The sequence below is a fragment of the Coregonus clupeaformis genome, unplaced genomic scaffold, assembly GCF_020615455.1.
Source record: "Coregonus clupeaformis isolate EN_2021a unplaced genomic scaffold, ASM2061545v1 scaf0293, whole genome shotgun sequence".
In the NCBI taxonomy this organism is placed as follows: Eukaryota; Metazoa; Chordata; class Actinopteri; order Salmoniformes; family Salmonidae; genus Coregonus; species Coregonus clupeaformis.
In genome coordinates this window covers 252415-269114 of record NW_025533748.1, presented here as the reverse complement: position 1 = coordinate 269114, position 16700 = coordinate 252415, and the positions used below count along the sequence as shown (strand labels likewise).

Sequence of the window (16700 nt, the reverse complement as noted above, 5' to 3'; positions counted from 1 at the left end):
CTTAATATTGCAGATAGATTGTAACTTCCATCAATGTAATTGTCTGCATCACTTCCAATCCCCCATGTTTTTTATTTATATATATATATACAGTGGGGAGAACAAGTATTTGATACACTGCCGATTTTGCAGGTTTTCCTACTTACAAAGCATGTAGAGGTCTGTCATTTTTATCATAGGTACACTTCAACTGTGAGAGACGGATCTAAAACAAAAATCCAGAAAATCACATTGTATGATTTTTAAGTAATTCATTTGCATTTTATTGCATAACATAAGTATTTGATCACCTACCAACCAGTAAGAATTCTGGCTCTCACAGACCTGTTAGTTTTTCTTTAAGAAGCCCTCCTGTTCTCCACTCATTACCTGTATTAACTGCACCTATTTGAACTCGTTACCTGTATAAAAGACACCTGTCCACACACTCAATCAAACAGACTCCAACCTCTCCACAATGGCCAAGACCAAAGAGCTGTGTAAGGACATCAGGGATAAAATTGTAGACCTGCACAAGGCTTGGATGGGCTACAGGACAATAGGCAAGCAGCTTGGTGAGAAGGCAACAACTGTTGGCGCAATTATTAGAAAATGGAAGAAGTTCAAGATGACGGTCAATCACCCTCTGTCTGGGGCTCCATGCAAGATCTCACCTCGTGGGGCATCAATGATCATGAGGAAGGTGAGGGATCAGCCCAGAACTACACGCAGGACCTGGTCAATGACCTGAAGAGAGCTGGGACCACAGTCTCAAAAGAAAACCATTACTAACACACTACGCCGTCATGGATTAAAATCCTGCAGCGCACGCAAGTTCCCCTGCTCAAGCCAGTGCATGTCCCGGCCCGTCTGAAGTTTGCCAATGACCATCTGGATGATCCAGAGGAGGAATGGGAGAAGGTCATGTGGTCTGATGAGACAAAAATAGAGCTTTTTGGTCTAAACTCCACTCGCGGTGTTTGGAGGAAGAAGAAGGATGAGTACAACCCCAAGAACACCATCCCAACCGTGAAGCATGGAGGTGGAAACATCATTCTTTGGGGATGCTTTTCTGCAAAGGGGACAGGACGACTGCACCGTATTGAGGGGAGGATGGATGGGGCCATGTATCGCGAGATCTTGGCCAACAACCTCCTTCCCTCAGTAAGAGCATTGAAGATGGGTCGTGGCTGGGTCATCCAGCATGACAACGACCCGAAACACACAGCCAGGGCAACTAAGGAGTGGCTCCGTAAGAAGCATCTCAAGGTCCTGGAGTGGCCTTGCCAGTCTCCAGACCTGAACCCAATAGAAAATCTTTGGAGGGAGCTGAAAGTCCGTATTGCCCAGCGACAGCCCCGACACCTGAAGGATCTGGAGAAGGTCTGTATGGAGGAGTGGGCCAAAATCCCTGCTGCAGTGTGTGCAAACCTGGTCAAGACCTACAGGAAACGTATGATCTCTGTAATTGCAGAGATAGATTCTGTACCAAATATTAAGTTCTGTTTTTCTGATGTATCAAATACTTATGTCATGCAATAAAATGCAAATTAATTACTTAAAAATCATACAATGTGATTTTCTGGATTTTTGATTTTTTAGATTCCGTCTCTCACAGTTGAAGTGTACTGATGATAAAAATGACAGACCTCTACATGCTTTGTAAGTAGGAAAACCTGCAAAATCGGCAGTGTATCAAGTACTTGTTCTCCCCACTGTATATATACACACACACATACATGCATACATACATACATACACATACATATCCTTAAAAAATATATATATTCCCCTTTATTACTTTCCCTACTTGGAGTAAACTAGTGAACAACACTGGGGAGTTTGTTAGGATCAAAATAAATATGAAAGGCACAAAGACCAGTTAAAAAGTTAGAACTCATATCAGTCTTCTGAAAACCTAACCCAGAGTATAGGGTTGTCCCTGGGATAGGGACAATTACACACGTTTATGCAAAAGACCCACCAAAATGGCTTTCCAAGAGTGTTCCTGAGTGGTGTAGTCTGTCCTGACTTGATCTGATTTAAAAAATCTGAGACAAGGTTTGAATATTGCTGTCCATCAACGATTCACATATGTTGTAGCTTAGACCCTACTTTACGTCATCTGAGGTTTGTGTTGTGCCCACCATCGGTTGAGACACAACATTCTCTTGAATACAAGGTGGGTGTCATTTCAATCATAGAAATATAATTCATAGAATGGACCTATCCCTTCAGACCACAGCAATTTAGCTGGTACACCATTGAAATTTAAATTGTATTGACATTTTAACTTCTAATTACTACCACAAAAATTGCGGCCAGTCCACCCACCGTCGAATGTCGACTTAAATTGTTATGTCTATTCTATTATCTATTTTTCTATGATTTCATTAGGTTTCCTATGGAAGATTGACAGTATAATGTAAACAACATTCCCATTCAAGTCAACGTTCTCTGATGTGTGGACCTCCAACTGTCTTTGTGGTACCATTTAAAAAGTTGAAATTTCAATTTTATTCCCATTTTAGTACATTTATCAGCCAAAACATGACACCCACCCTGTATTCAAGACCATGTTGTGTTTCAACCAATGGCGGGCACAACACAAAAACCTCAGATAATGTAAAATAGGGTCTAAGCTACAACGTGAATATGAAAAGAAATCGGAGTTTAAGAGTTTAAGGTTTCAGAAAATATATTATAAAAACCACTTTTTACAAATAAATTATAAAATAGTTTGATAACCTTGTTTTAAGCTTTTAAATTATATCAATCTCAACCGTTTATCTTTTCCAGTGATGAAGACATGGATGTCTCATGGTATGGTGTGGTATGCAAAATAGGTGAACTTTGAGCAACTTTATCTCTTGAATGTTTTGGCATTCAGGTCCAAAATGTCACTTTTTGAGGACTTCTACAATGGGCAAATATGTATGGAAGGTTTCGTTCAAATCAAAACGGGTGCTGTCAAAAAATATATACATTCAAATAAATGTAAACTGTAGACTCTTTGTTTCTACTGGAAAAGTGGTTGAGCATTGTATATGTCTTAAATGAGTTGGGTTGGATTTTTACTGTTTATGGTTTTGTACCTTTTAATGTTCCTCTACTTCTGGTTGTTGATGCCTCTCTGCCTTCTGGTTTTTAATCAGCACACTGTTTATTAGTTTATTATGCCCAGGCCTTTCATAAGGACTATTGTCTTGGTGGTGTGTGTGTGTTATTGTATCCCATTCAGACCTGGATTTAAATACTTTTCTAAATCTTTCAAATACTTTGAGCATTTGCTTAAGCCCGCCTGGAGTAACAGATGGGTGGGGTTTGCACTTTTGTGACTATTCTATTGGTTCCATTTCACCAAGTAACCTCAATCAAGCACAGCCTAAGTAAAAAATAAATAAAAAATAAACGTTTTCATATTATTTGAAGTTCTGATCTCATTTAGATGCATAGTTTGTTATTCTTGGCAAGGGCTCAATGTAGAGAGAGAGGTTTCCTCCATATAACGTGTGTGTTCTTTTCTCCATTCTCCAGATGGGCAAGTCCCCATCCAGGATGCCCCAGGTGCAAGGCATGATGGGACAGCACGCCAACAGCATGGTGGGACAGACAGCCAATCAGAGCCAGTTCATGCCCCAGAGCCAGTTCTCCCCCAACACCGCCCCTGGCGGGGGCATGAATATGAACAACGTGGGCTCCCTCGGCCAGCCGCAAGCACAGGCAGCTGTCACTCAGGTGAGGAGGGAAAGACACACACACAGATGGTGCTAGTGATCTGTTGCATTGATCATATCTGCTGTTGGTTTGGTCATATTTGAAGAAGCTGAGTTGTATGGGTTCATGGTTGTCAATATAAGTGTAGTGTTAGAATATGTATGTGTCTGAGTGGGTAGGTTTGTAACAGAGGGTGCGTATGTGTGTGAATATGTAATAGTAGATAGAACTCTAACTGTAACTTCTGTATCCCCCCCCCCATCCAGCAGCAGAACTCTAACCTGTCCCTGGGCCCCCAGCCCCCCCTGCCCCGCGCCACCCCTCCGCCCAACGCCTCAGCTAACCTGCAGCAGCTCCAGCATCCCCACTCCCACCCACCCCCCCAGGCTCAGCCTTCACCGTCCTCCACCCCCACCCACGTCCCCAGCGGCGGCCTCCCCGCCCGGCCCCCCTCGACCCTGGGCATGCAATCCCCTGCCGCCCCCTCTCAGCCGCTCACGCCCCTGCAGCATCAGCAGCCGGGGACCCCCAGCCAGACGCAGCAGCACCCCAGCACGCCGGTAAAACACCTGCTTAGGATCCACAACACTCTTATAGGGACTTCTTCCTGACCTGGTGAACTGACGAGGAGAACTCATGTTATATCCTTTCACTAGGGCCCAGAATGTTTCCTGGTTATATCATATAGTCAGGAAATACATAGATGCTCTTTTTAAAGCACACTTTGTTACTATCAAAGCACCTCAGTGCTCTCATGCAGCTTTTCCACATTTTAAAAGGTATATTGAAGGAACAGCATGCTTGGAGTGATACTAAAGGTTTATTAAGCGGGCAATATGGCGTTTATTTCACATGCCAGCTCTTAATGATTTGTTGTGCCAGTCAACAGTTATAGCCAGCACCCAGCCTTTGCTTTGAAGGGATGATATTAAACATCTCTCATTTTTCCCCTCTAGCTGTCCCAGACGCCAGCCAGTATAGATAACCGCATGCCCACCCCAGGCTCGGTGGCAGAGGTCCACTCCCAACAGGCCCCGCCAGACATGGCCCAAACGGAGCCCAAAGACGAGGATGACGACGAGGACGACGACTGTGGCTCGGGGAAAAAGCAGCCCAGCGACTTCAAAATGGAGGTGAGGACTTAAACTTGTAGTCCTAGAATCAATATTGACTACAAGACTCTTGACCAACCAGAGCCTTCTATTTATATGTACAGTATGAATGCACGTATTCTTGATTGAAATGTTCAAATTCACATGAACTCATCTTGTTTATCTGGTACTGTGGCCTCCGTTGCCCTCCATCTTTCAAAATGTAGTGTCCTACAGATTTGTTTAAGTGCACCCTCTAAATGTAGCTGTGCCCCATAGCAGGATGAAGACACAAAAGACACCAAACCCTTCACGGTCAAGAAGGAGGAGCCAGACGGGGCGGAGCCTAAGCAGGAGCCAAAGGAGATGAAGGAGGAGAAGAAGCCGGAGATTAAGAAGGAACCCGAGGAGGAGGGCGGGGCCAACGGCTCAGCAGCGTCCACCTCCCCCACCCAGAACCGCAAAAAAAGTGAGGACCTGGTTTTGTGTAAAACTAGCCGGGGCCAGGAGTTTTTCCAATTTTTTTCTGACTAGTAGTTTTTCCACAGCTGGTCCTATCTTATTGCATCTCTGGCCTCAGTTATGTTAGTCCTCACATTTGCCCTGTTTAGTTTAGTTTAGTTTATTAGGATCCCAATTAGCTACTGCACATGCAGCAGCTACTCTTCCTGGGGTCCACATAAAACATACAAATACATGACAAAGTACAGAACAGTAATAGACAAGAACAACAGAAGATATTACATTACATTCAAAATAAAATAGAGTTATATATTGGAAAGACGCCAAGAGACAACAAAAATACTATTTACACACTATTCATACATATTCTTATATACAGTTAAATAGATCTTTAGAAAGAGTAGAGGCGATGTGATACAATATGTTGTGTGTTTTTTAAAGCTAAACTTGCTTTTTGCCTGCGTAACCTCCACTATGAGACTGCTCTATGCATAACTGAGCGGCACATTAAATCTGTTTTTGGTTTGGGTACCGTGAAGAAACCCATAATGGTGTGACTGGTGTGGTATGTATGTCTGTTTTGAAGTGTATGCAATAGATTATATAAGTGGTTAGGCATTTTCAACACACAAATGTTTCTTAAAAAGACTAGAAGAGAATTAGTACATTTCTCCTCAACCCTCAACCATGAAAGACTATCATGCATGTTGTTGATATTTGTTCTGTGTGTGCTGCTCTGTTCTGAGCCAGCTGCAGCTTTGCAAGGTTTTTCTTTGCTGCACTTGACCATATTACAGGACAGTAATCAAGATGGGATAAGATCAGAGGCTGAACAACTAGTACAGTTGATCTTTGTGTCAAACACAGAACATCTTTTTATAAGACATGCCTCTCTCCCCATCTTCACAACAACTTTGTCAATATGACTTGACCATGATAACGGACCCTGTGAAGACACTGAAGCGTTCTGAACGTCACAGATAGAACTAGAATAAATAGAGCTTTCAGGATGCCCCGTTTCCACATGACAGATTATATTTTTGTTCTACATGATACATTTCTATGTTCTACATGATCGATCTGAATAGAGCCCTGACTGCTCTGTCCTCCCTGCAGTCTTTAAGCCAGAGGAGCTGCGCCAGGCCCTGATGCCCACACTAGAGGCCCTCTACAGACAGGACCCAGAGTCTCTGCCCTTCAGACAGCCTGTCGACCCCATGCTGCTGGGCATCCCCGTGAGTACAAACGCACGCGCACACTGCATGTACACACACATACACACAGTATGTACACACACTGCATGTACACACACACACAGTATGTACACACACTGCATGTACACACACACACACTGCATGTATACACACTTAGATAGTCGTTCACCCTTAGAGTCTCTCTTGATTGGCTATGCCTAGTCATGTATTGATATGAAAACAAATGACAAATCTTTAAAATGATTGACTCGTTACTCAGTTCTATACAGGATCTCTCTCATACAGGATCTCTCTCATATCCATGTCCATATCATTCTGGTCAGTGATACAATGCAAATTCGAATGATGCTGACGATCAATATCAGTTAAGCTCTCTCTCATAACCAGATTTCATTGATTGTACTGAAGCTTGATAGTGAATGATAAAGCACTCTCATAACCATGTCAGTCTTGTCAAGACACAATGCAACGCTGATTCCTGTGACTGTACTGTCAATATCACTTAGCTCTCTTCTAACCATTCCCCTCCACCCCCCCAGGACTACTTTGACATAGTGAAGAAACCTATGGACCTGTCCACTATAAAGCGTAAGCTGGACACAGGTCAGTACCAGGAACCCTGGCAGTACGTGGAAGACATCTGGGTCATGTTCAACAACGCCTGGATCTACAACCGCAAGACGTCCCGTGTCTACAAGTACTGCTCCAAGCTGGCCGAGGTGTTTGAGCTGGAGATAGACCCCGTCATGGTCAGCCTGGGGTACTGCTGCGGCAGGAAGGTGAGACGGAAAGGGAGGGAAGGAGGAGGGATGTTGGTGGAGGAAAGCGAAGGAGTAGAGCGGGAGGTTAGATGTGTTTGAGCTGGAGATAAACCCCGTCAAGGTCAGCCTGGGGTACTGCTGCGGCAGGAAGGTGAGGCTGAGGGAGTGGAGGAAGAGGAAGGGAGGAAGGGATGCTACAAGTTTTGTGATCTGGAGAAACTCCGATCTAACTGTAGGTTATTGTTAGGGCTAGGAGAAACTCTCAGCTCTAACTAACTATAGGTTATCGTTAGGCCCTGGAGAAACTCTCAGCTCTAACTGTAGGTTATCGTTAGGGCCAGGAGAAACTCTCAGCTCTAACTGTAGGTTATCGTTAGGGCCAGGAGAAACTCTCAGCTCTAACTAACTATAGGTTATCGTTAGGCCCTGGAGAAACTCTCAGCTCTAACTGTAGGTTATCGTTAGGGCCAGGATAAACTCTCAGCTCTAACTATCTGTAGGTTATCGTTAGGGCCAGGAGAAACTCTCAGCTCTAACTATCTGTAGGTTATCGTTAGGGCCAGGAGAAACTCTCAGCTCTAACTATCTGTAGGTTATCGTTAGGGCCAGGAGAAACTCTCAGCTCTAACTATCTGTAGGTTATCGTTAGGGCCAGGAGAAACTCTCAGCTCTAACTAACTATAGGTTATCGTTAGGCCCTGGAGAAACTCTCAGCTCTAACTGTAGGTTATCGTTAGGACCAGGAGTTGTTCCTGCCCACATGAAATAGGAAGAACTTGTGTCCCTTGATATGGGCCTGTTAGGCAGCTTTGGGCTGTAGACATCCTCAAGGTGGGAAACCATGTCACATTGCTGCTGCTGACCTACTGTCTTTCAAGAGGACGTTCTTTCTACAGTGCCCTGCAATTACACAACACATCCCTAACTAACCCCTCCAGACATGCATAACCGTGCGCTGCTGTGTTTACGGTGTGACAGACAGCAACCTGTATGACCCCATGGCTAGAGGGTGTTTTTACTGGGTAACATTAGCATTGACCTACAGCGGTCCTTACAAAGATTTGAACACTTGACTTGACATGATGAACGTTTTGACTCCCTGTGGCACTTGTGACACGGAGGGCGATTCACAAATGGCACCCTATTCCCTATGTAGTGCACTATACCCAATGAGCCCTGGTCAAAAGTAGTGCACTACATAGGGAATAGAGTGCCATTTGGGACGCATACCTGGGACTATGTGTACCAGTGAAAGGAGAACTTTCAGAGGAACACTAGGGTTTAATTTGGGGGGAATCTGTCGACAGGTCTGACCGGCTGAATGCTAAACAGTGTAGAAGTAGAATGGACCTAACAATGTCTCAACGACAGTGTCTCCACTAACCCTTTCTCTCTGTGCTCCTCCACAGTATGAGTTCTCACCCCAGACCCTCTGCTGCTATGGCAAGCAGCTGTGCACCATCTCCAGAGACGGCACCTACTACAGCTACCAGAACAGGTAAGACCACACGCCGGGGGGGTACGGAGCTGAGTGGGGGGGGGGAAAGAGAGAGAGGGGGTAAGTAGGCAGGACTGGTTCTACTGAGAAGGAAAGGGGGAGATGAGGAGAGAGAAGGGGACTAGGATTGTGCTCTCACAGCATATTGTAATGTTAGTTTAGGTACATGAAAAACAATGAATATTTATGATGAGAGTATTCTAAGATGGTATTTCACCAGAGGGGTTGGTACATACTGCATACTATATACTGGAAGTGTTACATGGTGTTAAACGGAGTGTAGCCTACATAGACAGGATCTTAGGTTTCCCTGCAAGCCCGATGTGCTGCAATATCAGCAGCACTGCTCCCCCTGCTGTTCACAAATTGCTAATGCACTTAACTAGCCCCAAATATTGCATCCATTCCGATGCATTGCAGTTGCATGTAGTACAGTTATTCTCAGCTCAGCGCAATGAGGCTAGTTAGGGTTAACTACTTTATCCCTTCTGGAAGCAAGTTGATGCATTTTACCCAAATTTAAGAAGTAATTTCAACAAAAAGTGTTCTTATGAAAAGATGACAAGGAGAGGTGTTCCATGTGTCTGTGATGTGTTCTGGGTGCTTCCCCCTCTCTCACGTACATCACCAGAGCTGGCATTCACTCTAACAGTCTCTCCCAACAGACATCATTATCATATCATATGCCTGCGTGTTACTAAAGCTTTATGTGGAGAAGTAGTGGAACTTTGTAGTTCAGCGAAGTCGTAATACTTAGTAGTATGGCTATTAAAATGTACTAATGAATTACTTTGCTCATATAAATATTAATGTTATTACTGTCAACATAGTTAGCATTCCTGTGTTATTTCATTATGCTTGTGTGTGAATGACTGTCATGACCGTTCCCATGGTGACTAACGTGTTCTACCTTCACTCTGCCGTGTCTGCTTGTCTCTGTCCTCTTGTCTCTGTCCTCTTGTCTCTGTCCTCTTGTCTCTGTCCTCTTGTCTCTGTCCGCTGCCTGTGTTATGCTGTGCCATTCTACCATCCATCCTGCCACCCGTGTGCTGGTTTGCCAACTTTCCCTGTGCTTCTGCCATTGTGTGTGCCCGCTCCAGCTCACCCAAATATGGCCTTGTTGCCGACAGGTATCACTTCTGTGAGAAGTGCTTCAACGAGATCCAGGGCAACAGCGTCACCCTGGGAGACGACCCGGCACAGCCACAGACGTAAGTTTGTTGTGGAATCTGTGGTAAAGTTTTTGTCAATACATTGAAAAATACAGGGAAACAATACTGGGTTTGATTCGGATTAGTTGCGTAGGTGTTTTTGACGACATTCTGGGGCGAATCCTAACTTTCACTTAACTTGAATTTTCACTTAGTCTCCCATTGATATCAATGCATGACTAAATGAAAATTATGTTAGTGGCAGTAACCGTCCTTAAGTCTCCACTGATTCCATCTTTCCCTAGTGGATATCCTTAGTCCATAATGACTATAAATACTGGTCCGGAAGTGGTAGACTAAGCTAATTATAGTCAAATCTGTATTGATATGAGTGGGCTGCATGTTTAGAGTATCAGAACTGATTCTATCTGGTCACCCGTTGTCTCTCCATCCTCCAGTATGATCTCTAAAGACCAGTTTGAAAAAAAGAAGAACGACATGTTGGATCCAGAACCGTGAGTATTTGTGTACCTGAACCTTAACGTCTCAACCTGTTTACGTTTGATGGGCTTTTAGCCCTTTTCATTCTGCTTTAAAGCTTCTAAATCCGTTGGCTTTGAGACATCATGGTATTGAGTAGACAGTACAGTATGCATCACAGTATTGGATTTATTTGGACCATTTAAAAACACAAGTCAGCCACACAAGTTGATACACTGCATTTCAAATCATTGAGGATGAAAGTATTGTCCTGAGAGGAGAAATATGTGCCAAACAAATAAATTAAAGTAAATAACCATTGATGGTGAATAGTGTATGGGCCTTGTCTCTTGCACTTCTCCCTCGCGTTTTCTGTTCAATCACAGAGCATGAGATGACCGCCCCAAGTACATGGGCAATGGTGGCCGCAAAAGTGTTTAAAATTCGGTGAAAATTCTAATTTATATTTTATGTAACTGGCTGCATTATTGTCAGTCACTGACATTTACCGCTGTACATTTTTAAAGGGGTGTATATCAAGGTTCGGGGTCAATTCGATTTCAATTGCGAATTTAATGAATTGAAGTCACTTCCTGAATTGACCCAACTCTTGTAAATACAGTTATCCAATGTATCAGTGTTTTGTCTCATGCCCATATGTCAGTCATCTGTTGCATCTATTGCCCACTCTGCAAAATCTGTGCAACAATAAAGTGTCTTCTTGGAGACTGAGGTGTTGGTGTCCCTTCTCTGACCAGCCTTCTCTCTCTCTTTCCTCACACAGGTTTGTTGAATGTAAAGACTGTGGACGGAAGATGCACCAGATCTGTGTGCTGCATTATGATGTCATCTGGCCATCGGGGTAAGCCTTGTTCCCTTTTCTCATTTATAATTATTTTTTTTTTTACCTTTATTTAACTAGGCAAGTCAGTTAAGAACAAATTCTTATTTACAATGACGGCCTACACCGGCCAAACCCGGACGACGCTGGGCCAATTGTGCGCCGCCCTATGGGCCTCCCAATCACGGCCGGTTGTGATACAGCCTGGAATCGAACCAGGGGGTCTGTAGTGACGCCTCAAGCACTGAGATGCAGTGCCTTAGACCGCTGCGCCACTCGGGAGCTCATGTACCCCTTAACAGACTAACACCCCTATATGTCTTCTGATCAGTGTTGATGATATGCTTCAACAAGCTATTTGACATTTCCACTTATCTTTCCCTCAGCTTCATTTGCGACAACTGTCTGAAGAAGTCCGGTAAGACGAGAAAGGATAACAAGTTTGCAGCCAAAAGTAAGTTTGAGTGTGTGTTGAATAATTGTGGCGATCTGAGTGGATCCACCATTGTATAGGTGATCAGAGTTATTTCAGTAACTCGTGATGAGGACGTGAGTTTTGATATGACCTGCATCTGTATAACCTGTAGGACAACTAAAGTATTTGATGGAATCTGTCTCGCAGGGCTACAGACGACGAGGTTGGGAATGTACATCGAGGACCGGGTGAATAAGTACTTGAAGAGGCAGAACCATCCTGAGGCCGGGGAGGTGTTTGTTCGGGTGGTGGCCAGCTCCGACAAAAATGTTGAGATCAAACCTGGCATGAAATCTAGGTAAGGAAGGACTGCAGCTGGTACAACAGTGAAATGGACCCTTATCAATACTTTAAAATTTGTTTTATTGGACATGAGGTTGAGAGATGATTATTATAATAAAGTTGTCTTCCAAGAGTTGCTCCAATATATGTTTCTCATCTTCAGTTTGCTCCTTTGTTCATGCACCTTGGTTGGAAAGGGATGGAGCGGTAGTGTTCTTGATAGTGCTGAGGAGTTTCTGTGGCAGAAGGAGTCTACACCGTTAATGATGAGTGATGTTCCATGTGGTTGTGGATGTGGTGATTTCTCCCTTACTAGTAAAAGCACTATATAAATCTGTTTAATTCACAAATTAATTGATTAGCTGTGTTTGTCTCCCCAGGTTCGTGGACTCGGGTGAAATGCAGGAGACCTTCCCTTACAGAACCAAAGCACTTTTTGCCTTTGAGGAGATTGACGGCGTGGACGTGTGTTTCTTCGGCATGCACGTCCAGGAGTACGGCTCCGAGTGCGCCTTCCCCAACACCAGGTAAACACTTTATAACCTAGTAATAACACAACATAATACACGCCTTCCCCAACACCAGGTAAACACTTTATAACCTAGTAATAACACAACATAATACACGCCTTCCCCAACACCAGGTAAACACTTTATAACCTAGTAATAACACAACATAATACACTCCTTCCCCAACACCAGGTAAACACTTTATAACCTAGTAATAACACAACATAATACACTCCTTCCCCAACACCAGGTAAACACTTTATAACCTAGTAATAACACAACATAATACACTCCTTCCCCAACACCAGGTAAACACTTTATAACCTAGTAATAACACAACATAATACACTCCTTCCCCAACACCAGGTAAACACTTTATAACCTAGTAATAACACAACATAATACACTCCTTCCCCAACACCAGGTAAACACTTTATAACCTAGTAATAACACAACATAATACACGCCTTCCCCAACACCAGGTAAACACTTTATAACCTAGTAATAACACAACATAATACACGCCTTCCCCAACACCAGGTAAACACTTTATAACCTAGTAATAAAACAACATAATACACTCCTTCCCCAACACCAGGTAAACACTTTATAACCTAGTAATAACACAACATAATACACTCCTTCCCCAACACCAGGTAAACACTTTATAACCTAGTAATAACACAACATAATACACTTCTTAAAATACACTTAACAGTAATACACTCCTTCCCCAACACCAGGTAACTTCAGAATGAGGAGAAGGAGGATGGTGATAATATATGTAGTATTATTTTAAAGAGTAGAGTATATACTGTTCTGAACAGTAGCCTACGTAATTGAGTATTGGAAGACTTAAGAGTGGAAGGCTTGCGATTCTCTGCAAAGTGGACCAGCTTAGCTATAGTTGCCAGTGTAACACACCTAGTTAACCAGGTTAGCTGTAGTTGCCAGTAGCTACAGTATCTCACAAAAGTGAGTACACCCCTCACATTTTTGTAAATATTTGAGTATATCTTTTCATGTGACAACACTGAAGAAATGACACTTTGCTACAATGTAAAGTAGTGAGTGTACATTTTGTATAACTGTACATTTGCTGTCCCCTCAAAATAACTCAACACACAGCCATTAATGTCTAAACCGCTGGCAACAAAAGTGAGTACACCCCTAAGTGAAAATGTCCAAATTGGGCCCAATTAGCCATTTTCCCTCCCCGGTGTCATGTGACTCGTTAGTGTTACAAGGTCTCAGGTGTGAATGGGGAGCAGGTGTGTTAAATTTGGTGTCATCGCTCTCACACTCCCTCATACTGGTCACTGGAAGTTCAACATGGCACCTCATGGCAAAGAACTCTCTGAGGATCTGAAAAAAAGAATTGTTGCTCTACATAAAGATGGCCTGGGCTATAAGAAGATTGCCAAGACCCTGAAACTGAGCTGCAGCACGGTGGCCAAGACCCAGGACAGGTTCCACTCAGAACAGGCGTCGCCATGGTCTACCAAAGAAGTTGAGTGCACGTGCTCAGCGTCATATCCAGAGGTTGTCTTTGGGAAATAGACGTATGAGTGCTGCCAGCATTGCTGCAGAGGTTGAAGGGGTGGGGGGTCAGCCTGTCAGTGCTCAGACCATACACCGCACACTGCATCAAATTGGTCTGCATGGCTGTCGTCCCAGAAGGAAGCCTCTTCTAAAGATGATGCACAAGAAAGCCCGCAAATGTTACACCCCTGAAAAAGGGGAGAAATAATCACGAACGTGACGCAGTTATGTTTCCTCACTGACAAATTTAGTGTAATGATTTTACAAAAAATACCACATTTTACAGAACAACAGATCTACAGGAACCAGAGATTTGTAGGGTACAAAGCTTATTCAAGTCACAACAGCATAAACTGTAATTCACTAAAACATATACAAATGTTTCAATATAACTGTCAAACACAAAGTAGCTTTAGCTCAGTAACCCATAACTACATTTATCAACCATGTCAACAAAGTATTCGAAACACATTATACAAATAACCCCAAATATTATTATTAACAACGCACATGTTCATTCACAATTAGCATAAAATGGCAGCTACTCTCAGTACGAAGCTATCGCTGCAACCAAGCAGATTACAGTCACACACGCACCTAATAACTCTCTTCAACTTAACTCTAACTTCCTCAAGATGTTACTAACACATACCTTAAACTCTCTTCACAGGTTAGCAAGTTATTACATTCAAATTAACTCGTTTCATATCAATAACGTACCTGAAAAAGGGGAGAAATAATCACGAACGTGACGCAGTTATGTTTCCTCACTGACAAATTTAGTGTAATGAGAAAAAGACCGCGATTCCCCCAGGAAGTTGGGTGGAGACCAGAGCAATCGATCTCAGGCTCATAGATTAAGAGCATTTAGTAGATCACAGATGAACACTTTTACCCTTAAATTAGGCACCACAAACTAAAGTAGTCAATATAACATTTACACATTCCTCTTACAATATTAACCCTTTGACTCTTGACGGATTTTAAACACATTTATGCATTTTATCAATCTCTATGAACTAGTACTGGATGCATTATCTTTTTAACCTTAGATATTTTAAGATCCTTACATACCATGAACTTACTAATACTTTTTAGTGTATAACAGGCTATGAATATGTCCTTTAACCTGTCACACTCTCCCCGACAAAATAAATGTTGTCCCAACATTACCAACATTATCTTCTTAAACAGTCTATAAGCACTGGACGTAGAAAATCCTCTTCTGTAAGATAGTCCTTGAGCAGAGGTCAAAGTTCACAGTTCAAATAGAACCAAGAAGTTATATTCACAGTCCATATCTGTTGACCAGCTGTATAAACAGTCCATAAGCAGTCTTTTTCTCATACTATTGTCAACAGTCCATCAGTTTTAATGATCTCTATGCATAGTCTGCTAATTGTCTCGTGAAAGTCTGTGAAATCAGTCAGTAGTCCATGGTCAAACATGTCAACTCTGTCTGTGGCCTCAAGTTTGCTGAAGTCCATACATGTAGGGTGGCTGAAGGTAATATCCCTGTAGTGATGGCAGCCATGGAACCAGTCCTGGTGCAGGGTAGACAGGGAACAACTGTGGCTGTGGCTGGATACTGTAGCAGGAAGGGATACCAAGCTGATCATAGGTGATACGTCTTGGAGGGTGTCTCTCTCTTTGTGGCAGCTGGTAAGCTGGTTCCTCAGGTTCAGCAGCAGCAGTTAATGAAGGAAAGGCACTTAGTGGACGATCATCAGGCACATTTTCAGCAGGCAAGTTCATCTCCTCAGCAGGCAGTTCTTTAACTGTTGTTTTCTCCTCCAGCTGATTTTCAACAAGCGGCTGTGCTGGTAGCATATCAGGAACTGGCACCGCAACTGTTTGTTTCACTGGTGGGGGCCTGTTTTCCGACTCTCTCGCTGGTTCAGCATACCTCTCAGGTACTGTAGGAAATGTGGGGACCTGTAGCGGCTCATGATGAAGGTCATATTCATCCCCGCTGTCTTCATCAGAATCTAGAGGCTGTGATCCAGGCTGATGTCTCTTTTTCTTACTTTTGTCATCTTTAGTCATTTCTGGTTGTCTCTCAAAAGGTAAGTGGTCACAGGACATGAGCAGGTTTCTGTGCAGGACCGGGAGCGTCCCCTACCCTTTTCTGGTCTCAACTCATAAATCGGCAGGTCTGAACCCATTTGTCTCACTACTGTGTGAATTTGATCTTCCCAATAGTTACGGAGTTTGCCTGGTCCTCCTCTTGGTGTCAGGTTTTTAATCAGAACTCGCTCGCCAGGCTGTAGCACTGAACTCCTAACTTTAGTGTCATAGTACTTTTACTTCTTTCAGCAGCTTTCTGAGCATTTTCATTTGCAATGGCGTATGCTTCTTCCATTCCTCGTTTCCAGTTCTCCACGTAGTCTCGCTGGTTACTGGAACCTGCCTCTGTGCACAATCCAAAGAACATATCAACTGGAAGCCTGGGTGATCTCCCCAAACAGAAGATAAAATGGTGAATAGCCAGTCACTTCAAACGGGTGCAGTTATAGGCATAAACCAGTTTGTTTAGAGACTCCTTCCAGTTTGACTTTTGTGTCTCAGTTAGTGTCTTTAGCATTTGCAACAATGTTCTGTTCATTCGTTCCACTTGACCGTTCCCCATCGGGTGGTAGGGTGTTGTTCTGGACCCGCCATGCCACTGAGTTTCTTTAACTGATGGAACAACTGATTT

General features: G+C 43.3%; 1 protein-coding gene across 3 annotated transcripts in view; it reads left to right on the top strand.

The window, feature by feature from the left end:
- Positions 1–16700, top strand: part of LOC121568737 (histone lysine acetyltransferase CREBBP-like) — an 89443-nt gene that overhangs the window by 53931 nt on the left and 18812 nt on the right. The window contains exons 13-25 of one of the 3 annotated variants that reach the window (XM_045214658.1): positions 3517–3717; positions 3966–4256; positions 4653–4829; positions 5067–5256; positions 6366–6484; positions 7003–7242; positions 8634–8722; positions 9823–9933; positions 10332–10388; positions 11138–11215; positions 11581–11648; positions 11817–11967; positions 12332–12478. In XM_045214658.1, coding sequence (XP_045070593.1) covers positions 3517–3717; positions 3966–4256; positions 4653–4829; positions 5067–5256; positions 6366–6484; positions 7003–7242; positions 8634–8722; positions 9823–9933; positions 10332–10388; positions 11138–11215; positions 11581–11648; positions 11817–11967; positions 12332–12478 — 1919 coding nt within the window. Of the gene's footprint in view, positions 1–3516; positions 3718–3962; positions 4257–4652; positions 4830–5066; positions 5257–6365; positions 6485–7002; positions 7243–8633; positions 8723–9822; positions 9934–10331; positions 10389–11137; positions 11216–11580; positions 11649–11816; positions 11968–12331; positions 12479–16700 lie in introns of all 3 variants that reach the window. The other 2 variants (XM_045214659.1, XM_045214657.1) reach the window with 2 other exon arrangements.